Below are 27,530 nucleotides of genomic sequence, written 5' to 3'. Positions count from 1 at the left end.
GGGAATGGCCACAAGTTATGTCGGTGGTTAAAAAAAAAAAAAAAAAAAAAAAAAAGCACGAAGTCATAATCATAAATTACGTTAAAGTGCCGGGAAAGCGGTTAGTGCCACGGTCGTTTCTAGAACGGACACAGAGTTAACTCGGAAGAAGCTGTATAAGTTCTCCCTTGCAAAACATGGAAAAATATGGTCTCGAGTATGTTCGCCTAGGCCAAACGTGACAAAAACAATAATAAATGCAACAAAGAACTCTAGAGTAAGATGGTTATACTTCAGTAGTTATCCGAGCAGCTGTGTAATACACTATAGTACATATATACGTATACACTATAGGTATGACTGTTTGAAAAATAAAAAAAATACATTTATTTATTTTTTTTTTAATTTTCCCGCAGGTTTTCTGAGACCCGGAATAAGGGATGACGCTGCCAGTAATTTTGGCCTTCTGGATCAAATAGCTGCGCTGGTGTGGTTACAAGAAAATATTGCCGAATTCGGTGGTGACCCTAACAGCATAACTTTAGTAGGTCATGGAACTGGGGCCATTTTCGCTAATTTGTTACTCATAAGCCCTGTTGCCAATAACGAAGGTAAGTCTGTGAACCATTATCTGTATATTTCGCTAATGAATTTATTAGTCGGCACTTCTGATTCCTGATTACCAGTTGGAAAAATGTGTTCAATTTTTTTCTGCAATATCTTTTTTTCCTACGATATATCGACGCGATACATTTAATTAAGTAATTGAAACACATTGAAAATACATAACGATATTTGATATCAGCATATTTTTCATGCTAAATAAGAAAACTGATAATCGTATTTTCATGGAACATACATGGGCCCAATGTAAATTCTTTCTGGCGAACCGCAATAGCTGCGCGACTGGTTAATAATTACATTGCCTAATGAAAAATAATTATAGTTAACATTGTACAACCTGCGCGAAGTGAAACGTCGCGGTTGGATACTTTATTAATTCCACGTGTTTTTATTATCCGTATATACAGGTCTTTTCAATCGAGCCATTTTAATGTCAGGCTCCGCGCTGAGCGCGGATGCCATTGGAAAGGCGCCTTTGCAAATAACGAAACAGGTATTATAATTATTTAAAAAATTTTTTCCCAAATTATTAATTACGATATTAATATGATATTATTTATAATTTTAGGTAGCATACGCTCTGAACTGTCCTACCGTTACGGACAGTGAACTCGTGAAGTGCTTAAGAAATCGTGATCTCGAGTCACTATTAAATGTGAAAATTCATAAGCCTAAGTATGTCCCAGCGTACGCGCCACTTATTGACAGTGCTGTTATACCGGGTAAACCGTTGGATTTAATGGAGAATACTCAACTGTTCGGCAGGTACGATAAGACACGTTAAATGAATCTGATAATGAAAAGGAAAATACGGAATGCCACTCAGGTAGCTAGGTTACGGTAGAGAGGATCGGGAATAAGCGTCAGGTAAATAGTGCAGGAACAGATGAAATCCTAGAAAATCGAAATCCCTTCGCTAATTAAGAAATCGAGAGTGCTCATGGAAGCTGGTTCTGCTAATTCATGAAGGCCGGGAACTGTAGCCAGGGACCCTACGTGGGCACTGCCCGACTGTACCACTACACAGCAGTGCACTTCGGAAACACGCATTTAAAATCGATAGGATTTTGTTAACGTGGAGAGAACGAGCACGAGAACTAAACTGCCGAGAACTTTTCGTGCCGTATAGGCAATATAGCCAGAAAAACTATCAGCAGAATAGCAACTCGAGTCATCTTTTCGGTGTTCTAAGCCAGGGACCTGCCTTTGACAATAGCAAATTTCCTGAAAAAATCATTCCGGTTGGTCGAATTCCCTTTAACCAATAACTAACATCCCCTTTCTCGAGTCGTCCCTTATACTATATCGAGGCCGTATTTGGGCATATCGGTAACGTAAAAAATCGAAGGATCCTCCACGACCGCTTCCTCAGTACATAGGACGAAATCAGGGCTGGACAACCTCAACTCGGACCAGGGTGTTCCTCCACTGCCCTTAAGTTCCATCTAAGCTCTACCGGCCCCTGCTCTCCGGTCCATTGGCTCCCTCGGTACCACATCCGGAATTCTGCAGGTCCGTGGTGACGTGTCATGGGGCGCTCACCTTTGCCGGGCAATTCGTTTCGCCGAGACTATCTCTCCGGGACAGATTCGAGCACCTGAACAAAACATTTCCAGAGCTTTGCCGTAACTGTATTAATATATCCGAGAGCGTAATTTCTCAGCAGGTTGGCGACTCGAAAGGAACCAGAAAGCGCGAACGTTATCCGAAACGATAGTTGAAGTCGTCTTATTAACGTGAATTGAAAAATCATATCACAGCGGGTATATAAATAAAGAAGAGACGAGTACTGTTCCATGTGAAAGCTGTTCTTATTGACTACAATGAGGAAGACTTTAGAATATAATTTATAATTGTGTAAAAAAAAATCAATCTAAAGCGATACTCTGGTTCACAGCGTTCAGTTATTAGCAATTAAGTATTTTCTCTTCAACCGTACTAATGAACGTCTATAAAATAATTATCCTATTTCCATGCACAAGTTACGTAGCCGCTGCTGTAGTTTCTCAGACGAGAACATTCATAGTGCATGAACAAATATTCGCAGATTCGATTTGATGTACGGTGTTACGGAGTCGGAAAAGTTTCACAATTTGCCACCGGTTGCTGTGGTCCATGGGATGCTGAATGAACAGCGCGATGAGATTCTACGAGATCACGCTAAGGTTGGTATTTCTAATTTTCTGATTATTCGTGCGTTTATACTGCGGATAATTGCATTAAGTCTTTAATAAACAGTTTGGTGAGTTACGTAATTTCCATAATAATATATTACGGCGCTAAATGCAAAAGGGCGTATAAACATTTAATTTTTAACAAACTTACTAACTTAGCTTTAATTCATTTTTAACTCTAATTGATTTTTTTTTTGCAGGGCATGTAATAACTAGTGAATGCGTATAAGATTAATGTATCACAATTATTATTATATTTAATGTAACTATAATGACGGTCCGCGATATTTTTTTCGAATAAAAATTGAACACCTCATTTTTTTTATTTTCCAGGCTACCCATGAACTCGAACCGGAATTAGTACTGTCGAAAGTACTGGAACACTACGGGGACTTTTCGAGCGGTTTCACAAACGAATACGCAACGAAGAATCGCGAAATTGTTCTGGAAGCACTTTCGGACAGTGGCACTGTAGCACCGTTGGTAATGACTGCCAATTTGCATTCAAAAGCAAATCCAAAAAGCTACATGTACGTCTTTTCGCATCCAAAAGCCATGCAGGACTATTCTGGCGTAAGTGACTTACGAGAAAAATTGTGCAAGCTTTGATAAGATCGTAGATGAAAATTGGGGTAAAAAATATGAAAATAAAAAAAAAAGCCACAGGAAATCCCACGAGAACACCAAGAGAGAAAAGTGTAAAAAAAATTAAGAAATTCAATCGTCATAAATTTACCGATATACGTAAATTACAAAAAAAAAGGGCACTGAACCAATATACACGTAAAGTCCACGTCTGACTACATACGTAATTATCTACTTACGCGTATCTGTACCTCTCATGTGTTATACCCGTATTATCAATTTGTATTTAACTATATACAAACTTTATGTCCACCGTATAAATACGTAAGAAGTAAATTCAAAGTACAAATATTTGACTACATTACGTTACCTTTTGTTATCTTTCAGCAACAGCGTCAACGCACTGTACATGGAGAAGAGTTGGCTTATGTACTGGGTGTCCCACTCGACGGTGGGAAATATCACTTGCGCGGCAGATACAACATTGGCGAGACCTTATTCGCCGAAGCTATGATGATGTGGTGGTGTAACTTTGCACATACCGGGTGAGAGGATTATTTGATCTTCTGAAAGTGCTTCTCGAGCGTCGCTATCCGCAGTATCTACATACGTAGCTCGATGCGAATCACCTTTCTTCGCGTGGCGATTTTATTGAAAGTTCTACAGTGCCACCTTATCATATCAAAGAATCCCATTTTCTTCGTACGTAACACGTGTATCGAGTTTACCTTATTCAATACGTTTATATACTTTTTCTTGTCTTGGTTCATAACGTAATATTTGTACAGGAATTTCGGAACCAATTGAATCGAATTACTTCACGCTGAGCTGTCAGGGTGTGCTCGTTGATTTCACTCGTTAGCAGGTAAAGGGGATTATTATATAAATGATTGTCAATGGATTTGAATTGACTTGCAGTGCTGTTGTGAGAATTGACAGTTGAAAAAAATATTGGATATAGTATACGAAAACTAGTACCATGCTAAACGATCGTATAGACATCGTAGGGTGAGGCTGGAAATTATTGTAAACGTTATTGATGGTAACGGCAGTGGTTTTTCTTTTTTTAATTAACGGGAACGTCGAGCCATTTGAAAATTGGCCCGTCCAAAGTACTCGAATGTATTACGCTTTTGGATAGACGCCGCGTTTCGAATCGAGCGACGTTGACGCGCGTCACGGTAAAAACACAATTTTCAATTAACCTCGCATTTGAATATTTATGCACCATCGTAAATTCATCCCCCCCGGGGTGGTATCAGGCTGGAATAGATTTGCTTGTGCCGGGCTGTCTAGGCAACAATAACGATAACAACACAATGACGATACAAGAATAATAAAAATTTTAAATAAGAATTTTGCATCGTAGCCTTATCAATTAAAAATGAAATTTCACATAGAAACTTTTTCAAAATTTTTTTTTTCATGAAACTCAAAATTCTTCGCGTAAAAAGTTTCCCATACACTCGCCTACTTACGGGTGCTACGAAATGGATAAAATATTTGCATATTCGGATTTTTGAAAATTTTATTCATTCTCAAATGTATCGTCGTAAATTTTCAAGTATTTCACGTTCTAATTAAATATTCGACCAAACGACGACGTGCTCGTTATTATCGTTTCGCGCACGAGCAACTTCAATGTTCGATATAAATATCATATTCCTCCAATATTTGATAATAAATATCATATCCCTCGATAGAGCCACGAACGCTCTTCGTATAGGAAAATTCATTGATTTTAATTCAATGATTTTCACAGTAACATCTGATATTGTTGCATTAACGCTCGAACTCATAGCAGTTGTTATAATTTTCCAAAAACGGCAAACGAATTACCTTTCTACGGACGCACTGTACAGCTGTTTCAGTATAATTTCCAAGAGGAAACAGTAAAGCTGTGCGATGTCGGATTAATACAAGGTAAAAACAACTACCATCCGGTTCCTGTTAAATAGTTTTTCCCAATTATAAAATAAAGCAATAAAATACCCTAGTAACGTAACATTGCGGGATGGGCGAATAAACATTAATTAAAAGCAGCACAAAACAATAATCATTCATCAAGCTTCCACGCCGCGAACAAAAGAAAAATGATAAAAAGGTAACGCGACAGAATAAAACAAGACAGACTACACTGGCTGAAGAAAAATTTTCAAACTTTTTCTTCAATTCGTCATTTAAATACACAAAAGTGCAGAAACGAGTTAATAAACATTTAATGACAATAAAAAATTCCTTATATCCTATAATTATATCTTACGTAATTAGTAATAATTAACATTGTTTAATTTCCTAATTATCTCAGACTCCCGTTTCCCAATTTATGTATACTTACACCTTCCCCCTGTCTACGTTACCATCGCTATTCAGTTTACGCATACTGGAATCCTCATCTAGCCCAACGTCCAACTTGGTTAATTAAACAAACGAAAAATGTAAAATAATCGGATTCCACGCCGAAGCATCTCCTCGGTATCAATTTCTCCATTTGTTTTCCCTGCCTAGAAACACCCAGCCTTCTATTACTATTTATTTCAAACCCGTTCACGCTGCTCTGTCACGTGCTATTCACCTCTGCCAAATCACTAAGTACGGGACACGTATGCATATGACACGAGTTCGGAATCTGTGAAAACTAGGTCGATCCAATTAAGCGAAACAAAGCTCTTTAGTACCTACACGTGGAAGTAGATGCTTCGCGTGAATTCACCTTGCCCAGGATCGATATCGTGCAGCTGCTCTCTTCTGCATGTTGATAGGTCCGTGTTTGAAAAAAAAAATGTAATTGAATGTGAAAGTAAGGGACACGAGGAGAAAGGAAAGCGCGTAAAACAGAATACCTGAAATACTTTGAAACTATTTTTCAAAAAAATAAGATACAAATATCGGTTGGTATTCGGAACGAAGGTATGCAGGGTGCATCAGATCGTAAGACTCTAACGAGTTGTTTGCTAATTTCACGGAAGGTCGTAACGTTGACGTGAGACTAGATGGTAACTATCCAGGTATCGCGTGCAATATTACGATTAGGTTAGCGGCCATTTAACGAAGAGACTGAAATTAGCGGCGGTTACGTCGCATCTATCGGATCCTGCACGACGACCAGGAGACCAGGTTGCATTGCTTGCAGAATGGGATTCTGCTTAAAAGTTTCCTTACCCACTGTTCTTTCTTGCTCTTTTTATTTTATTCCTGACTTAATTACCTGCTCGTGCTTCGGAGTTCAAGCTGCCTTTATTTAAGGTACAATTGCACGAGATGTTCGGCGGATTCGAGTGAGCCGGTATATATATATATATATATATATATATATAGTCGCGGAAACTCGGTTCCCTGTAGAAAATTTACAGTTGACTGTTAGCCGATGGAATCCGTAATAGGGTATTCAGGGAAAAACATAAAGGAACAGAGGAGGATGCTCTGGTAATTACAGTACGAATTCCAGTGACCGTTTACGTGATACCCTGCTTTTTTTTTTTAATTAGAAATCCCAACGCGCCTAGAAGGTCTACGTATCTGACGGATGGACCAAAGGAGTGGCTGCAGTATGAGATTGATTGGCCCGAATACGATCCTGAGAATCAGACCTACTTTAATCTGAGTGAGTGACGACCCATGAATTTTTAAATGAATGATTAAAAATTTTTTTTTCTCCTTTTTTTTATGTTTACAGCAATTCCTCCAGAGGTTGGTGTACGCTATCGAGCCAACGAGATGCTATTTTGGAACGAGTATTTACCCAACTTGATAAGGCATCCTAATCTTGACATCCCGGCACCAGGTACCAGAGCGGGACCACGACCCGAGATTCTAGACATTGCTGACGGAGTTGGGAAATACGCGAATGGAATGTTTAACGTGAATTCAGAAACTAATACGTTAAAGCACAGTACGGGAAAGTCAAGTGTACCGGACGGTCAAAGGATTGACGTCGATGCGGACGGGAAGGATTCACCGGGATATCCTTTGTCGAATTCTCCCAGCAACGAGGCTGAAGATGACGTCCGAGCAACGACACCGGAGCCAAGTGGACTTAAGAGTACCTCAGCCATATCAATGGTCATCGGTTTTGGATTGGCGTTTCTGCTGATAAATCTGACAGTTTTCTTCTATCTGTATCGTAAGCGTCATGCCTTGAAGAGCAAAGAAAAAAATCTTAAGAGACGTTTGAGCCAGAAGGACGACGGCTCGAAGCGTGCGAAATTGGAGAAGCTCGCTGAGAACGCAGAATTGGGGTACAGGAGCGACAGTAAACCGGATTTGACCGAATTGATAAAGAACGATAAGGCGTACGATAACAATTCGAATTTTGGTAGAAGGTCCAAACTCTCCAGGCAGAATTCAGGATCCACCATCGACACTCACATCAAAGTCCGCGAATGGATACAGCAGGAAATAGTTCACAGGTTAGTTCCTACCTGTAACTGTACCCTGCACTGACGTAATTAGAAGACACGAAGTTTGCCGAAAGCTACTCGACAAAATTCCACTTAGATGAAGATGCGTTCAAATCGCTCGAGTAGCCCTCTGATCCAATTACAGAATCCTTGTTACACTTGGCTCTTGCTTGAGATGCCCACTTTTGGGCATCTGCATCCATGTTAACCTCGTTAGGATCGTTACGAGCTACTTGTCGTTCCTGGATTCTAATTGATTGAATAAAAGATGCATCCGTAGAATATCTATTCGTGTATTTGCATGACTCTTAGCTCGTACCCCTAGATCCAATCTGATGGGAAAATGTATTTTCATTGGGTAACAGAGTGAAAAGTCGTAATTGTAATTGGCAGTGGAGTTTGATTAAAGGATTTTCTTTCGTAATGCCGGGACTAGGGTATTCGTTACATTGATCCAATTGAAATATTACCACTGAACAGAATGGAATAATATGGTATCACTCGAGTGCTCGTGATAATTAGAAATAATAATGACGAAGCGTAACGAATGGTATCGTTAATTGCTTGCCTGTTGGATTTTATGCACTGGTTTACCTCGATGCATAATATTTTAATGGATTTTATACGATGCGCCGTTACAACCTTCTAAACACTCACGGGCGTCTTTTAATCGACGGTTAAATCCTTTACGACTTAAACGTACGTTTACCTTGTATTCTTAATACAGCGAAAAGTAATTCAATTGCATTTCAATTAACTGCATCCTGGAGTGCATTTACCAGTGGGTGGATCCATTAAATCCTTTAGTTCGTTCCATTGGAACTGAACGTATTAACTTCTGACGAGACTGTGTGTAATTTTTTAATTACAGGTAACGATTGTTTTGACCTGGGAACGAAAAATTTTTAATTCATTTTGTTTCTTAAAGGTGTTCACCGCGCTTTCTACGAAAGACCCGCGAGACACTGCAGAAGGAGCATCAGGAGAAGCTGACGAAACAGCAGGAAAAGGAGGAGAGATTGAACGAGTTGGAAAAATTGAAAGACAAAAAGGACGAGCCAATCTACGACGAGAGTCCAGCCCTTATCGTGCGTCCTGGAAAGAAATCAAAATTGCCCAAAGTTTCGGTAGCCATAGACGCTACACCGGCTACTAGAACCGAATCGATACTCAATCAAATACCAATCGAGCTGGTAAAGGACGGGGAATTATCAGACGTGGGATTGGATGCTGTCGATGCGGAGACAATTGGACCAAACGGGACCCTGATCACGCCTCAAGTCATTGTAATAGAGCATCACCATTCAAAAAGTGACCCGTTACCAATGGAGAACGTATTGAAAAACGTGAAGCCACATTTTTCAAGTCCAAAGATCTACGAATCAGATTCCGGAAGTGCGAGTAGCCTCTACGCCAAGATAAATCCCAAGATGAAGTCTCGTTTGCCGCGCATGGGACCCATCGGCAGCGCTGATGAAGTCTCGAACGAAGCTAAAACCGGAAATGACAGTCTCTACGACCAAGTCCCACCCGAGGATCCTTATGGGAAGACCGTACCCAAGCTAACTACCTTTGGTAGCAAGGTACCGAGCTGTGACATAAACGTCACCTGCAGGGAACCTACTGCCGAGAGGGAGAGCGTAAGCCCTGAAGAAGCTCTGAAGACCATAAAGCGCCGGAAGTATCCAAAAGTTCTGCCGGACATCGAGAAGAGACGGTCTCTGCCAGTACCTAATAGTTTATTTATTCCCAAGCAGCATGGAAACTCTTTGAAGGACTATAAGAACAACTCGCAGCCGACTTCGCCATCTGGACATCCACCTCTGCCACCACCGAGGATCTTTGGTACAACCAAAAGTCTCGATCTTGCTGAAGAGTCTGAGGTTCAGAATGAGAATGAGCCTATTACCACGAATCTTCACGTAGGTCCATTGTTGAAGAGGGAAAATTCAACCAGGAATAATTCAGATCCAAGTATAATTGAGAACTTTGAATCTCCCGCCAATACCACTGGCTCTTACAGTACTCCATCCATAGACCGATACAGACTGATTGATAGTCCCGATGGAGCTTACTCAAGTTCAAAATGTTCTATTCGTAGGCCGTATCTGTTCCCACATAACGTTGTGGCGTCTGACACGAGTTTGAATCGATCCGACATTGTAGGAAGTTCCGTCACCAATTCCAACTGGTACAAATCGAAAGACATGATATCTTCGACTGATCAAACCTCAATTCCTTTAGGTATTGATACCGGCATTGGTAATCCTAACTGGTACAGGCAAATTACAGAGGGTAGTAATGAGAATGAGAATTTCCAGTCGCCTGCGGCTCGTTCAATGCCTGCCATAACGGAGCCTCAAATTATGATGAGTTCCAGAGATTCAAGTATAGACAAAGTTCATCCTAATTATGGAGGCTCCCAAAATTGGGACGGTAAAGGATCGGCCGAGCCAAAAATCGTTATCACGCCGAGAGTGGGAAATCTTTTGGGACAGTCCGGACAAAATTTGAGTCAGATGGTCACGAATCTTACTGCACGCAGAAATATTGATCAAGAACCAAAAATAGTTATTACACCCAAACACGAAGTGTTGGACAGTGCGAAGATAATTACACCAGAGCCAAAAATAGTGATAACGCCAAGAGTCGAACCGGGTTTTAATTTATCAAGCGTTCAGACACCATTGAGTCACGTCGATGATGTCTGCACGATAGCAAAGCAGGAGCGCAAAGAGCCCAAAATAATAATAACACCGAAAGATCCAAAAACTGGATCTTCGTCAAATTTGAAACAACCTAAGATAATAATAAAGCCAACGACCAATCCTTCCAAGTCTAGGGACAACAAGAATATTCCAAAAGTGTCGGCCATCCCGCCGCCAGAGTGTCAGAATTTTCAAAATAAAGAAAAGGACCAAGTGCTCGAGAGAGATTTTCCATATACAGAAAAACCTCCACTTAAAGAAAAACCAAAGGTTACTAGAATTCCGTCATTTTCAAAGAGGAAAGACGAATCTCAAGTCAAAGCTGAAAAATCATCCAGTCCTGTATACGCAGAAAAAACGGAAATTATTCAGATAATAAACGCGATACCAACCGATAAGGCGATCAACGTACCATTGATTCCAACTTTGGAAAATAAGTCAGGTATACCAACGTTATTGAAAAAAGATAGTGAAAAATCATCAAGCACCGATTCCTCGGCCAGTACAACAAATTCCAGTAACTCAAATACAGGAACAATAAAGAGGAAGCCGACCAATAAGAAATAATTATCAAGTAAAATATTTATCAGCGGACTATTAACAAATACAAACTCAAAATTAATTTATACATTTGTATCTTTCATCTATATTAATCAAGCCTGAAAATTTTTTTTCCTATTTCATACGTAATCATTAAATAGGCTTTTTACTTGATCTGTAATAACACGTAAAGCAGTTAGTTACATTTTAACGAAAATTTTTATTATTTTTGGAATTATTAAAAAAAAAACTATTCCAAAACCAATCCAAAAAATAGACACGCTTTACTTTAGTTTCGGATGCTAGTCGTAGCTTTTGGATGTCAATTATCGTTATAGAATCTTTATGTCCTATTAAGTCCAGCATGTACGTATATATATTTATTTTTCAGTATATTATACTAGTTTGATTCTTTTCTACGTGTTTTGTTCTTGTACCGCGATCGAAATATATCATTTTCCTACTTTTGTAGCAAATCATGACCTGTCATTGCTACCCTAGATTACCTACACGTACTGATATAAAAATAAGATAAATTAAAAAAAAAATTATTTTCGCCCTCTACAAAAAATTATCTTCTCCTAAGCTTCCCTACTTTCAATTAAGATCCGTTCCGGCGAATTACTGTTATATGGTATTTCCGTAAATAGAAATTTACTTAGCTTAACCCTTCATTAAATTCTCTTGATCCTGACTATAGTCAACCCAGATGAGTTTCTTGCGCTCTCCCACGAAATCCCTTCAGGACAAGAAACTGTTAGTGTTTATAGCAATTACTTCGTCGGAGAGCTCGTTCGATGACGTCATCCACGAAGGACTTGATCCACCTGAAGTAATTATATATCGGATCCAAAGTTACGAGGAAAATTTGTAAATTTGATATGGACGTTGACGTTGACTGGTTAATGAGTTAAATTATCAAAGTTCAGTAGAAAGTCACTAAAGGGTTCATGTTGATTTTTGTACGTTAGATTTAAAAATATAATAATTAAATCGATGCCACCTAAAATTTGATTAGCTAAAATTCAATAAAATTATTACACGGTACCAGTGCAACCGAAAAAGCACTTTCATCGTGAAAACATTGTATTTTGAATTTCTGCACTGGTTACGTTCCTGTATAATCGTATTAGTCCTTGAAAAAAATGAAATACATAATTATTTTTATTAATTGAAATTATATTCATTTTTCAAAAAAATAATACAGCTAAATTGGAATTGTATTATAATGACGTTGACAAGGAAATTGGTCACGCGATAAACTTCCAAGAGAAAAGCCATTCGTCGAGAAAACATTGAAACAAGGGAATAGAGATAGTGAATTTACGAGGCGTCTTAGAAATTAATTACTTATTTAATCGCTTGCGTTCAACGAGTTAAGTAACTGCACTTCCATGCAATATTGCATTCCTTCTTAGTGCATCCGCTTACTCGGCATACACGACAACCGTAATTAATTCAACGAGTAAAAGCGATTCGTGTTTACGATTGGCTTTCTGCTAAAAACAGTAAATTACAATGTGAAATGCAAAATGAAATTTATCATTTTTAATTAACATGAATAAATTATACCAATCTTATCACGGTTTCTAACCAGGCAAAATTATGACAATTTTTTATATTACTTATTTCCATACATACACAGAACTACATGCCTAATCTAAGAATGACTCAAGAAAATGTATATATCCCAGCTTCCCCACAATATTCAAAGGACAAAGGAATACCCTGAATATCGAGTAACAAAAATTTCTTATTTAATCTAAGGTGTCATATCTATGCCCTATTGCGTAGCCAGCGTTTAGCAAGCGACAAGTATTCGAATCCACGTTAAAGCCAATGGCATTAACCCTTTCGTTACGAGCGCCGGATATAGCCGGCATCCATTCGATGACCCGTGTGTACGAGCGCCGGATATAGCCGGAGGCCGCGAGACCACCTACCCTGACTTCGTTGGTAGCACAGAATCTACTACTTTGTTAATATGTAAATTTCTGAATACCCACAATATACTCATTTTTATATTTTTCTATATAATATGACGAAACAGTTACATAACTCTTAAAAAAGTATACATACAAGACAATTCCAAAGTGCCATTGAAAGACGTAAGCGCAGTGCCCCGTTCAGTAGCGCTACTCCCGTGGAACGGACTGCCGTAGCGAAAGGGTTAAAGCCAACGGTAAGTCCTTAGCACAAGACTAGTTAGACGCGAAGGCAGTTCACCCACCTTCAAAGTGAAATATTAACTTTGCGTGTTAGAACAGTCAGGGATTTTACAAGTTACATAACTGAATGGCCAATTTATAAACTAATTGGATAATCTATGACAATACGGAAACAATCTAATTATTAATCCAAACACTAAAGAGTATATGTATATGCATATATAAACATAACACCAGCCATACAGCACACCGTGAAATGTATAAATTGAACAACCACGTAATGACAGTCTCTAGGAAGACTAGCAGTTCTTTTAGTCCCGCATTGTAGCCTGTAATATAAATTTAAGAAATATCTGTTACGTAAGTCTTTATAGCGAGTGGTATTTAAAAAATTATATACATATATATATACACACATAGTGATGTACAAAAACAAATGAATTCTCACGTAGGAGCCCGCCGTCTTTTTCTAACTACTTTACGTTGCTTTCGGATCTTCTTGGTACCGTGAATACATTTTCGTGATTGCACGTTTTATATTGAAAAAAAGCACCAACTAATTAATTCCGCGAGCGTAAATAAGGCGGTTCTGGGTGAAAGGGCAGAAAAAGAGAGGGAGTAATAAACGCTAACCAAAAGTGGACTTGGTGCGGTGGGACGAGCGAGTGGAGAAAAAAAAAAGGGTGGAAGAAAAAAAATACCCAACAGCACCACAGGTCGAGAGGTTCTCGCGATGCAGTAACTTTCAAGAGTTATCATTTCGCAATGGCGTACTGTCATAACTTTTAACTTCGCCCTTTGTCCGCGGAACTTTATTATTAAGTAAAACAAAGTCTATAACTCATACAGTGTGCCCCGTGACGAGGGTGAAGAGAAGTATGACGAGAGGGAAGTTCGGGGTGGTAGAGCAACCCTGTTTGCTCTCCAAGTTAGCACTTATGTTGCCATGAGAAAAATTCAATTGATTTTCCTCTTTGGCGACGCCACTGGGTGGGGAAATAAAGGTCCAGTTTTTCTTGCGTGACGTCACGCGAGCCAATACAGTGCGTAAATCGATTTATGGAAAATACAGTAGAATTGTTTGTTTGTTGTTTATTTATCTCTTCTCTCTCCCACCCCCCACCCACCCCTCTCTCGCTCACTATTCGCAACCCTTTTGTTTCCTGTCAGTTTTTGAAAACTTTTTCGAGCGCTAAATCAGTCGACGCGTCGATTTACCCAGAGGTCAATGAACTCGTGACGATTATTTTGGTTCGGGTAAAAAAAATTGTTTCAAGCCACATCAGCCATGCGTGTCCCCGATATGTTCAACTTTGTCACTACTTTTTTTTTTACACTCAGCCGTGCAATTTATACGCAAATTTTACTATGCGGTCCTTAACGACACTTCAAAGCACCTCGTAGCCTTCGATGGTAAAATGCGCGAGCGCCTCTGGCTATCCGTGACAGGAATGTCCGCGATTCCACGTGATGCAACATTTTTCACCGGCTGTCATTAAGCTTGATAAATTAATGAATTCGGACTTTTTGATCTTTTCGCGTTTTCAGCGTACAGTTACCAGCCGTATGCGAATATGATTATTGCGCCATAAACAATATGAAAAATAATTGAATACAAGTGAATTGGTGACGCTTATCGTACCTTTATCGTACAAAGTGCACAAATGGCGGTCCTCCATCACGGCCTGTCGTATAAACCGAGAGGCTCGTATATTTCCATATATATTGAACGGATATCCCAGCGACGAGGATACACCCGATATACGCGTATATGAAGATATTACACAGGTACTTCAAATTTTATCAAAATCGTCACCCGGTACACTCGATAATGAGTATCAAAATTTTTTTTCAAAATACCAAAAATTATACCCATATCTTCCTCCCTCCGCGTCATACTTTTTTCTATTATATGATTCACCCCCTGCCCCCTTCTATGCGCCACGAAACTAACCGGATCGCCGGTACTACGATTTGAGAGGGGTCCAGGAATAAAATTAATTCCTTGCTAGACACAACTTCAGTCTCAGCGCCTCTCGACTATCAACAAGGGATGAACATTTCAGGAAGGAAGGCAGAAAGAAATAATGGAAGGAAGAAATTAGAATATAGACCCTTGTAAGAAAAGCTTTCGAAGCACCCCTCGTTTGACGGCTACGCAATACGGTTAGTGTTATGTCAAAAAGTAAATGGCCTTTTCTATATATATATAGGCCGATTCAGAAATAACCTGTGAAGCCGCCTCGTACGAGCATGTAAAATCTGTAGCACGTATCTCCAGACTGTCGATGGATTCGATGGTGTCCAGTTATGTATGCAGATATATTATTATGCAGATACGTGCATTAAACCGGCCGTATACTGTCTTCTCATATATGGCAACTGGTATATACTTATATGAACATGGTACTATATGACTATCTGTATATATGTATACATAAGGTACAACAAGAAATGACCGTTTCGAAAATATATTCCGGGTCGAAGATTTGCATTGGCAAACGGCCATTTGCCTTCGATTCGCTCTTCGGTTATCGCGTATCACGCGAGATTCGCCAATGCCATTTCATAGTAAGTACAGACACCATAAGTCCTTTATGGGTACGGAAATGTTCCAGTCTATGGTTAGCGGGCTGACGGTATTTTTTTTCCTTTTAAATTTTGCTTCCCTTTCGACCCTACGATGACCCGTGTAACCCGCTCTTATTCAAAATTGTATAAGAAGTTGATCGTAGTTGCGTACCAAGTGGAAGATTAAAATTAACATTGCTTTGGCAATTGAATGTAAATATTTAATTAATCACATTTATTATAAAAGAATAACGATTTTATTTCATTCGTGCCACTGTAAATCGGGTTTTAGGGCACTATATTTATTTATATATTTGATCCTTCGAAAATGGCTTAGGCATAGCGGATTTGATTGGCACCACTGTCGGAAGCTATAATAAGCGATTTGTCTCGCATTAGCCATTTGGGACGACCTGTAAATTCTGTTCGTAATTCACTGCACAGTTTAGGAACAAACACAAAGCAGGCCTGCACGGAAGGCAGTTACTGGGTTAGGTCCTGCGGTCGGCAGCCGTTTGAAAGCCATTGTCGACATAATTGCAAGACAGTACTGCTTGACAACGGGCAAGTGGATTACTGGATTACGGAGTTACGAGGTAACAGAAGGTGCCTTATGTTGTTTGCAACATATTAACGTACCGGTTTTCAAATTGCACAACCGTGAAAAGGAAACTGGCTGATTTTGCATGTTACGTGTTATTACGTTATTACTAGGCAATGCAAATAGGAATGGTTATCCTGTACTCAGAGTAAACATGAAACGCCTAGAATAATATACGTATTACGATTGTATCAACTTGGGAAGGATTGCTATTTATGTTGTATCTCGTACCCTCGGAGGATTTCGATGTTCATTTTTTGAGCTTTTATTTTATTTTATTTTTATGGATATTCGTGCCTGCCTTTTATTCCTTCCTGTGTTTCTAAATTAACGCAAAATGTCACAAGCGACGTAGACGTTACGAACGAAAGTCAAGATCTAAATAGAATCGAAAATTTTATCTGGGAATTTGCATTAAAATCCTATTTCTGTATATTTGCAAAGTGGATCTTCGTTAACACGCGAATTATCGCGAGCATATTTATGATAAGTGATAATAAATTTATTCAATTTTTTTTTATTATTCATCTAATCCAAACATTCCGTGTAATTATTTTAATGATTGAAATTCGATTAGATGTCTGGTGTGACAGTGGATGGTGGTTGGAACGAAATATTAATGAAATTCGTCATTAACGTTTTGATCGACATAATTTAATTCCGATATTATATTTTAGTCATTCGAATTGAATGGGTGGATTTCATTCGACACTATATATAAACATTCAGCTTGTCGAAGTACGCATAGAAGAGACTGAAATAAAATTGATTGGACCGAATGAAAATTTATATTTCTCATGCAGAAGTCATTTGATGATTTTAGAGGAGAATTAAATCATCGACTCGATGTCGATTTTGACGTAATGAATTTTCCTAAATAATTATCAAATTTCTACTAGGTTAACACTCACGACCCAAGGCAGCTCAGTCCATTTGTAGAAGTAGCTATTGTTTGTAGAACAATGCTACCGACAGTTAGTGTACATTGTAGTGACTGTCCAAAGGTTCTACAGCACCCTACAAACGTAACGAAAGCTCTATATTAATTAGAAACTTCAGTCTATAGCTGTACAGCTGCGTGATAATACAATTGTACATTTATTTTTATTCTTTTTATACAAATCCACATATGTGGATTTTACCTTCTTATTCAAGATTGCCATATGGGATACCTAAAAAAAATGCATAAGGACAATATACACGTCAAATTAAGTATAAACGTACTTTGTTTTACATTTTTTTTGAAGTATGTTTTTTCCCCGTACCAGAGGCGCCATCTGGTATCGATTAGGCATACTTCCAAGCAATTCGACTTTGGAGCTTGAAAATCTATAATTACATTTTACCACTTCACAATACGCTTACCGGGAAAGAAAGTAATCGATATTTCAATTAGACTGACTACCGAAAAATGTATTTAAATAATTGGAATATTGATACCTATGAAATTAATAAAGATATCGAATCAAGCAATTACAAGATGTAAATTGACATTCAACTTGTTGAAGTTGGTAATAAGGATTTCGTAGGGAATATTATTGATAAATGAAAAAGCTCGAGTAAAGCTTGTAAGCTACGTGGACGTTAGTTATGATATTTAAAAATTGTAGAACATCAACACGTTAATATAATTAAATTTAATTCAATATGTATATAAAAAGTACTCAAAATGAGGTAACTGAATTTACGAATTTTATACGGTCTGGTAAAATAAATTAAATCACATTGGATAAAATTGATTTTTCCATTTTTGTAATCAAAGAGAACTTTTAATTTTTCAAAAATTTAACAATGAATTATTCGTTACTTTACACGCGATAGTCAATATACTGATTTTCTTATTTATTTTCGGATTTTTATTTTCCCCTAGTACAGTATCTTTTTTCACTTTTTCACATCTTTTGCAACGACGTCGACGTTGAAGTCCCAAGAAGCTTTTCCTAATCCCGATGCTTCATTCTTAGCCAATCCGCGAGGGTAACATTTGCGCCCATGAAAAATCCGTCACGGTGAGGCTCAAGTTGCTGAGGAAAAATATAGGGATTTAGAGAGACGAACCGAATTCGCGGCAATGCTTACAGGCGGGATATAATAGAGGGTAAAAAAAATTAATTACACCCAAGGGGCGGGGAGGATCGGCTTGAAGGCTGATGAAAAACTTAATAAACGTCAGCCAGCCATCAAATGCAAGGGTGAATAGGGAACGTGGCCGGACTCTGCATTCTTTTATATATTTTTTTTCACTTCCTCTCCTCTCGCCCCTCTCTCTCTCTCTCTTTCTCTTCAGAGATAAAAGCTCAGTTAAGACAAATTTAAGTCAGTCATTATACGCACATTTCACATTCCCACGATGACAATAGAAATTCAAGGTCTTGGCGCAGCGGGACGACCGTGATTTATAGGATATGCCAAATATCCTATTATTTTTCTCCGCGTAATAAGAATTTTATAATTATTAATTATATTGTCAGCAGGTGTCAACGATACCCTAATGATTCTTGCTCTTGTTCCCTAAAAACTAGAAATCGATGCATTTTCGATTTATATTTCTAAATTATCGAAAAATGATGGAGTCGTGCATGAAAATTTTTTTTTAATTATTTTTTGTAATGTTTCTTAAACAATATTTATCATATGCTGCTTTCAGATGAGCTCTGTCATACGAGCTTTTCTTATTGTGTAATATTTGCATTGTACCAAATGCTTTCGGAGAAGGGTCGATACCAAGTCCCTTTCTGCTTGCGATATGTAATTTGCATTGTTGTCCGAAGAAAAGGCAACACGGTTTAATAAACCGCTTTTTAACATTCGCGCTTCTCGGTCTTTGCTTTTATTTGTTGATTCCCTGCTGACTGATGAGGATTTTAAATGCGACCAGTGGCATTAGCACATAACACAAAGTATGCAAATGCGTATTGTAATGTAAATGTTTGTGTTGGAATATAACTGTTTTTTTTGTTGTATAATTTCATAATTAAATTTGGAAAAGGAATGTTTGGAATTGTCTGAATTCAATGGAAACCTTTTAAATCTACCGAATCGCCATAATATTACATTCAATCGATATTCCTAATGATTCGTCGAGCTAATGGGAATTGTATAAGATCAATTTATTTATACTTTATAAGAGTTCATAATGTATATATATATTATTCACAAACGATATTCCCCAATTCAATTTTTGAAAAATCGATTAAATACCTCATGACACCCTAACGACGTTCCTTGTAATAAATAATCAGTACCCTCTAAATAAATCCTCTATCCATATAATATAAATTACAAAAATTATATATTTAAAAATTCTCCTACCAACACGTAAAATTTTAAAAGCAATCAAAATTGCAATTAATCAGCAGGTCAACATTCACGCCCTTGAGAATTCTCATTGATCGATAAACACCCCAAGTATCAATGTTAATAGAAATCGACAGTCGATCCTGTCGATGACAGGTGAGAGCTTTTATAAAGATAATGGAGCTTACTCAAAAGCACGTGTGGATGCATTAAACGACTCGTTGAACCAACATTGTCATTAAGCAAGCTCAGAGATCCAATACGTATAGAAAGATCAAGGACAAATTGTCAAATGAACAAATAGCAGTATTACTCGATGTGGATGTTCCAAACGAGAAGGCAAATAGGAATAAGCGAATTCACAAATAGAATGAGAGGAATGAATAATAGGATATGGTTAGTATTTGCGGATTCGTTAAAATCTATATATACATATACGAGTAGTATAAATCGAAGCTGCAAGTATCTGCGCTTGCAACGTATAAGGTTTACAGGGTGGTAGCTACTTAGATTGGAGATGCAAGACAGACTGTAAATGTACCAAAGGAGATAAAGTCATGTACGTCTACAGACATGATACAGTCGATCTCCATAGTTGGATCGGAATGAGGAACGAAGGTCGTTCAACAGAATAGGATTTTTTTTCCACAAAGCTGGGTAAGGGCTGTAAACGGGTTACCGTAGGACCCGCAATCCAGTTGCACCTATCAAGTACAGTCCCTGCGACGGGGTTACTATCCAACTATGTTTATAAGAGGTTGGACTGTAATGGAATGTTAAATTTGACTACAGTGCATTCATTGGGAGTTGACGACTGACGTAACGCAAGATACGATTTCTATAGGATCGTAAACGTGTACAGAGTACAGTTTATAGAATAACGTGATACATTATAGCAAATCAAATATATAGGAATATCCTGTACGTGGGTGTAGTTGACAAATAGAAAATGGTGAAATTGCGAAATTGATATCCAGACGATGGCACTTGGTATCTTATTCGCCTGAGGTGGGGACAGCCTCTTGAAAGGACAGAACAGTGTGTACTATAGCTTGGATGGTACTCTCGTCTATTATTCTTTTCTTAGGATCAACGTGCGGGGAGGGACCCAAAGCTGGCGAGGATATCGAGGGCGCAGGGTGAAGAGAGAGCGAGAGGGAGGAGAGCCGATAGGGATGAAATAAAAAGAGGAGGAAGAAGGGGCGAGTGTCTCAACGTTAGAAAATTAGTTGCGGATGAGAGCGTTGTAAATAAAGAACCTGGAGGGGAATAAATAAATAAAAAAAAGAGAAAAGAAAAAAAAGAGAGAAAAGGAGTCTGGACGCGGAATGCTTATCTATAATGAAATCTTAGACAATATTTTCATCGCAGTGAAAGATGTCTTGTCGACGCTCTCGTTTTTCCTCTTTCTATTCTGAAAGTCCCTGTTGCCACGAACCATCCCCTGGTTTGGCCAGGTCGACGGTTGACGGTACCAGGTCGGCTGAAACTTCAGCGACTATCCCGTCCATTCGTTTCATCGCTTCGCGCAGTTTCTCGTTTTGTCCCGTGAGCCAAATTGAATTTCGCGCCATGTTTTTCCCTCATTTTCTTCACTTTGAGCTGAAGTCGCTACCGGACGCTGTTACCAGCCCGCCAGGCGTCTCTATCTTTCTCTTCCCCCCGAAGACACAGGGACAGGGTGATTCGTCTTCCGCAGAGCATTATTGTCCTTCAGGATTGCCAACTGCCAGGGTAAAAGGAAGCCGCAGCAACCCGACCGCTAACCGGCACCTTCTTCGAGGTAGGATACACTCCACTCCTTATCACCTCACGTAAGGGATGGTTCCGTAGTGACGTTGTCGTAGCCAAGACCCTAGACCAGTTCTCTACTCTCGTTAACCCTGGTAAGGACGTCTGGAGTCGCCACTTTTCATAGACCTCGGTGCAAGCCCATCATAAATATAAAAGGTCACGACAGTGACAAAGACGTCTACGGGGTTGGGCTTTGAACATCTTTGACCAGGGTGGTTGGGGTCTGGTGTAACATTTCAGCCCCTTCCGAAGCGATACTAACCCCTTGAGTCAAGGCTGGATTCGAGAAAGAGTGAATTCCCGTGTTGGCTTCGCAAACATCTGTTACGCGTCAACGTGGACCGACGCGAGTCAGCTTTGTAGGACTCTGTACTTATTTCTGGATATAATAAATGCTGATTTATGTACATGTTATTTTGGGGGTGAAGCGGAGACACGAAATTACAGGTACTCATTACTATGTATGAATGTAATAAGATAATGCCTCAAAAAAACTTTATTATGTCGTTAATTAAAATTCATATCAACATTAATAAGATACTAATATGTGTCTCGTAAGGTCGTGCTTGATCATATGTATTTCTGGGTATAAAATAAATATTTATTAATTAAAGGATATCTCTCTTGTTTTTCTACAAGATATCTTGGCTTCGTAAGAAAAGCTGTCTATGAATGTTACGGGGTAAGAAGAACTCACGACGCGAGTCAAGCCAGAAACTGTACAGGAAGTAACTATCGAGCGGAGCATACCCTTCGGTTTCGTGTCGCTTCGCTCAATTACACAAAAGCACTTTGCGAGACATCACAGATTTCTCCAGTTCCGTTATCTGGATCGGAATCAAAGTTACCGAAGGGTTAACGTAAGAGTCAGGGAGAATGCGGGTGGACTTTGATATCCGGATTTTGAAGTCAAAGCCAAAGTAAGTGACAGACCAATCAATTAAAAATTTAAACAATCAATCAGCAATCTTAGACTAACGTCTACATAATAACTATAAAAGTTGACATCATTCAAGAATTTTTACTTATTTAATCTATTTTTATCTGATGAAAGATATTTGTCTGTTTCACAGGTTTATCTCGTTTTTCAGTTTTCTCCTGATGTCCCAGCAACGTTTTTATGCCTATCTGGAGTACAGCATCCGGGTGTCGTAAGGTAAGATTGGAGGCATGGGTATCATGTAAAAATTGAAAATAGTGAAAAATTTTAAGTGTAAACTTTTATCAAGCTACAGTGAGCTTTTTCGTAAGCTCCAGTCTCTATGTAAGTGTGTGTTCTATATGTCTGTCTCGTTTAGCTCGTTTCGGGTCGCCGAGTTACAAACGGATGTAAAGCTCTTTTGGGAAAGCCCAGTGAATTTCGCAGTTTTCCCAAGAGGAAGTTATTAGAAGCTTTCGGTTAAAAAAGAAAGAGAAAGACAAGCGAAACGAAGTCGACGTAAAAAGTTTTGCGATTTCATGCAATCGGACATATCGGTCGGTCACTGGTGTCTGACTAGTCTCTTACGTGACTACTTGTATACCAGACCGACTACTTGCTGTGTACTGGCCCAATGTCTGACTTGAGTTGTACTTGACTTGCCCCGCCTTGCCGTCGCTGGTGCGCCGGCTCTTTCTGGAAAACTTTTTACGGGAAAAAGGAAGTCGGAAAATCAAACTTACGCTGCGGCTCTCGTGCAGCTTCTGTGTGACACGGAAACTCTTCGGCACCGCGACGAACTTCGTCAAGATGTCGCTCGGTAGAATTTTATGTTTCTTTCGAAAGGTGGCTTTGAGTTTTGCGAAATATATTCGTATCCGAAAAGCCTCGTTGCATTTGCATTTTCGATCTCGGGTTATAAAAGTTGCGCATGGATTTATCGTATCTATTTAATTCAAAAGTAATTTACATAATATGTAATACAATAAAAAGCTTCGTGATTGGACGATTTGTTCCCATCGAACGCATCCTACGAAAATATCTGTTTTACCGACAGATCTATCTCTGTTTTACCTACGGTCGATAATCATTGTAGATTTCTTACTGGGTATCGACTGTGCACCAAAAAACTATGCATAGAATGCTGTAACACCATTAGGCCCAATTAGGCTCTTGTTTGGCGTTATTGAGGCATCCGTATTCATTTATTAAGTCCTGTTAATGCCTAACTAGGCCCTAGTCGGTATAGGTGTCCTGAAGAGGCCCGAAAAATGCCTGGTTAGGCATTAACAGGATAAGCCTCAATAAATTAATATCGATACTCCGATAAAGCCCAACTAGGGCTTAATTAGACATAATTTTGGAAAACCATAATGAAAGAATGCCCCATCAACTAAAAAATTATTATTACCTTTCGAAAAGTATAGTTACGTAATAAGACAATTACCCTCGTTAGTGAAATCCATTTCCAAATAGATCAGGTTACTTAGGCTTTTCTTCACAGTTTGAAACCTTTTGAGCTTTTGTATCATTGTCATAGATACAAGTCCCTAGGGAGAACAAAAGTCACTAAAGGGTCCTTCCGTTGGCAGAACTGAATCGATAGCGGCTGTCCTTTTCTTCGCGCGTCCTGACGAGCTTGCGCACGCATTTCACTGAAACTCGAGCTTTGCAGACATTCCAGCATTCGGGCCGTATTACACTAGCGACAGAGTGCATCAACGAAGGATTACTTTATAAAGCGATAGATATCCCTGAATATTATATACGCGTCGTCGTACCTTTGAAAACTACGGTTGAGCTTTAATTTCCCCTTCAACTTCTAAATCTGAAAGCTTGACATTCGTTCGTTTACTATATCTCATCTGTCATTTAATTAGTTAAACTTGCTTTTAGCTAATGAAAGAGATACAATCGACCTTAAAGCTCCGAGTGCACTGAAATTTAACAGGACTCCTGAAAGGGTATCAACAAAATACGGTTATTTTTCGAAATATTAAAAATGAAAGTTCTAGATAGATGTCTCATTGAAAACGAAAAACGTTACGTCATATCATACGAAAGATTAACTCTTTGCGGTCGTATTTATCTCAAACGTGAGTATTTTGGTGGGTGTGAGCAGAGACAGCTAAGGGTAAAAAAAATTAATTAACAGAAACATACAAGCATTACTACCCTTAGAAAAATCCACACTTGGCAAAGCACCGTTTCAAATTGTAAATTAAGCTAATGGTGGGTATGGCCTGGAAAAGTTCGCAACGTAAAACTAACCATTCTGTAAATCCTGTCTAGGCCACTGTCCATTCCTTAATCCAAAGTAGAAAACTCCTAACCATAAAGGTCGAGCTTTTCGATTCTATCCATTATCATTCCACGAGTAAAAAGCTCTCAGCATCCCAGGATCCAAGACGGTCTTGGTACGCGCAAGTGTAACCCGGAGAATCGACCGGAGGACAAGGGAGAGTGGAGTCTCTCCCCTTTCGGTCGGCGAGAGCTTGCGGAGCTTTTCATTCCCGTATCACAGTTCGTCACGCGAACGTCGAGACGCGAGCTTCGAATTGGTGCGTGCAGTGATTCTGGGTTAGTCAAATGCAAGTAGCGTTCAGTGACATGGCGCGTATCGACGTCAAAAACATTTATGATTAAGCTCCGATCGTTGAGACTGAACGAAAAAAAGTCAAAAAATGAAATAAAAAAAATTCTACGTCAAACTGTCGCGAAACAATTACGTGGACGTAAAAGCGACGCGCGTGACCTGAAAAAATTGCTGGTAAAATAGCGGCAAAAAAGGGAAACAAAAAGAAAGTCGAAGTGAAAAAGTAAAGAGTTTCAGAGACACGGATTGTGCGCGAGTGTTAAAAAGTCCGAAAGCTCAACTCTACCGAGGAATGTTCCAAGCCGGTGAACGCTTTCATGTGAACAAAGTCACGAAAATTGAGTAAGCTCGTCCAGAGCTTTTCAAGTGTATGATCGTAGGCCAAGTTGATTTTACCAAGAGAACGTCTGGGATGAATATTCACAAGCAAGAATATATTACTGCAATGATAGGATAATGTGAACGTCTCGTAATTCCTGACACTTTTTATCTTACATTCATCGAAGGTGCATTCCTGACTTAACCCATAAGTACCGACTGGATGATTTCCACCACTTAATATCCGTCGTACATAAACGGCTCTTCGTATAAATTACACGTGTGAAATAATTCCTTGTACCGCGTTAACGATGAACCCGACGCTTTTCTCGCGTGATGAAACTTGAGTGACAACGAAATGATCACTGATCATTTTCATCCAAAGGATCCGCTGAAAGGTTAAACGTAGATTGTCGTGCATATCTTTGGCGAATGAAAAATCATAAAAATTTTCGAGTGTTCACAAATCCCACTGGCCGCGTAAGATCATGAGACCAAAAATTGACTCATGCACCTATAAACTCATCTACGTGGATCGAGTATGCAGATAAAAGTGAAACAGTTGGAAGGAATACGTGAAAACTGGTGCAACTTTTTTTTTTCAAGGTCATGGAAGTCCTATGAGAAATCATTAACAATTTACATAGAAATCATAGCACGACTGGACAAGTGTACATGAGAACCACTTAACCTTCGTTATATTGGTATTAAACAAAATTTTAGTGAATTTTATAATTGGATAATTGTTCCCTTTTTTTGGGATCCACCGAGTGTGACAACTGTTACCAATTTTCAGTGACCATTATTGATATCGTGAAATAAATACAGATTCCATCATAAAATGATTATCCATCGATTGGATATATGTGCGAATATTGTTTATTCCAAGTACACAAAAAAGTCATATTGTGGAGTTATATAAAAAAAAAAGCATAATAAAATAATAATAATGAAATGTGCAGCACTATACGTGGAGACCTGCCCAACTACAACGGTAAGTCTCCCAGATTGGGTCAAGTTCCTGCTTTACATTATCAACCCAACCCTAACCTAACCTAACCAAACAATTCTCTACGGAGTATAGCTTATATTCCAATTGACGTAATAATCTCAGCCAGTAATTTATTTCTGGTAAATCTTTCAAGTCGTCGTACGTCACTTACGTCCACGTATGCAATCGCGTCGATTTATGGTGACTAGGTCGAAAGAAAATAACGTTGCTGAATTTATCGCATAGTTATGCTTAATGTAACGAGGTCACTGACGTGGACCGATCGGATATAAAAAAAAAAAAAAAATTCCCATAAGAAATGTTCCGCTTCTCATTTTTGTTGTACCCCCATTAATTTCCATAATAGATGCTAGAAACTGTCCGAGACACACAGTGTCGCTTCATGGAGACAGAGACTCGTGGCATTAATGCTAGAAGATAGAATTCACCGTAAAATCTTTTCGTTCCCAGCTCGATCTATACATCATTTCCAGTACTTTGTTCCTCGTTAAGAAAATCGTATACCTTGTAAACTTTTTACGTGGTCCTACGCCACTGCCAAAGTGTAGCCAATTACCGTCCTTTCGGTTGGAAAAGTATTTCAAAGCTTTCACGGAAGTGCCTTAAACTTTTGTTTCAACTGCGAGTTATTATAATTATTTTCATACTTTTCTCAACCGCTAAGCAGGATATATATATTAATATACGATACAACAATATATATATATATACACACGCGCACTCGTTTGTACGCATATCTTACTATATTGTATGTCTATATATCAAAACTGCATATTTCTGACTAAGATATTTCCACTTTGGCAACTGTGCTTTTCACGTTGCTCCATGCTCTCTCACTTGCACTATTCACAATACATCCAAGGAATACCTTATAAGCATCGCTGCGTCGTAATACGTAATACTTGTTTTTATTACTGATATAAAATTATTAATAGGTCGCATAAATTATATTTTTGGAAAAAAAAATCTTATCGGAGCATTCGTCCAATAGACGAAATCGATCGACGCCTTCGTGGCGACGTAAGAGTAAAACGTAGGTGATTTCTCAAAATCAACATTTCCCACGATATAAAGGCAAGATTGCGTCAGGGAGCTGTCACAGTGTCACTCAGTTTAAAACGAATCGTGAGGCTCCACGTAAACCTTCCTCACTGAATTTTCGCTTGCATTGAATAGCGTTGACATTGTTATCCAATAATAACGTGTCTTTGTTTCGATCCCGTCTCTTTTATGTCCGATAAAAG

At 38.8% G+C, this 27,530-nt stretch overlaps 2 protein-coding genes across 7 annotated transcripts in view; both read left to right on the top strand.

The window, feature by feature from the left end:
• LOC107264370 overlaps positions 1–11,405 on the top strand; it is a 41,420-nt gene extending 30,015 nt beyond the window's left edge. The window contains exons 5-13 of the mRNA XM_025081201.1: positions 396–590; positions 1,011–1,096; positions 1,172–1,368; positions 2,651–2,768; positions 3,111–3,350; positions 3,750–3,907; positions 6,851–6,966; positions 7,039–7,771; positions 8,691–11,405. Coding sequence (XP_024936969.1) covers positions 396–590; positions 1,011–1,096; positions 1,172–1,368; positions 2,651–2,768; positions 3,111–3,350; positions 3,750–3,907; positions 6,851–6,966; positions 7,039–7,771; positions 8,691–11,037 — 4,190 coding nt within the window. The 3' untranslated portion in view covers positions 11,038–11,405. The remainder of the gene's footprint in view (positions 1–395; positions 591–1,010; positions 1,097–1,171; positions 1,369–2,650; positions 2,769–3,110; positions 3,351–3,749; positions 3,908–6,850; positions 6,967–7,038; positions 7,772–8,690) is intronic.
• Positions 11,406–24,885: 13,480 nt separating this feature from the next.
• The window catches only part of LOC107264359 (neuroligin-4, X-linked), a 206,127-nt gene continuing 203,482 nt past the window's right edge, over positions 24,886–27,530 (top strand). For all 6 annotated transcript variants that reach the window (XM_015732549.2, XM_025081400.1, XM_015732544.2 and 3 more), the window contains exon 1: positions 24,886–26,268. The gene's annotated coding sequence lies outside the window, so the exon portion shown is untranslated. The remainder of the gene's footprint in view (positions 26,269–27,530) is intronic.

Source organism: Cephus cinctus, unplaced genomic scaffold (assembly GCF_000341935.2).
Source record: "Cephus cinctus unplaced genomic scaffold, Ccin1 Ccin1_scaffold0168, whole genome shotgun sequence".
Lineage (NCBI taxonomy): Eukaryota > Metazoa > Arthropoda > Insecta > Hymenoptera > Cephidae > Cephus > Cephus cinctus.
Note: the sequence above shows the minus strand (reverse complement) of the source record. Positions and strands in the feature narration are given on the sequence as shown.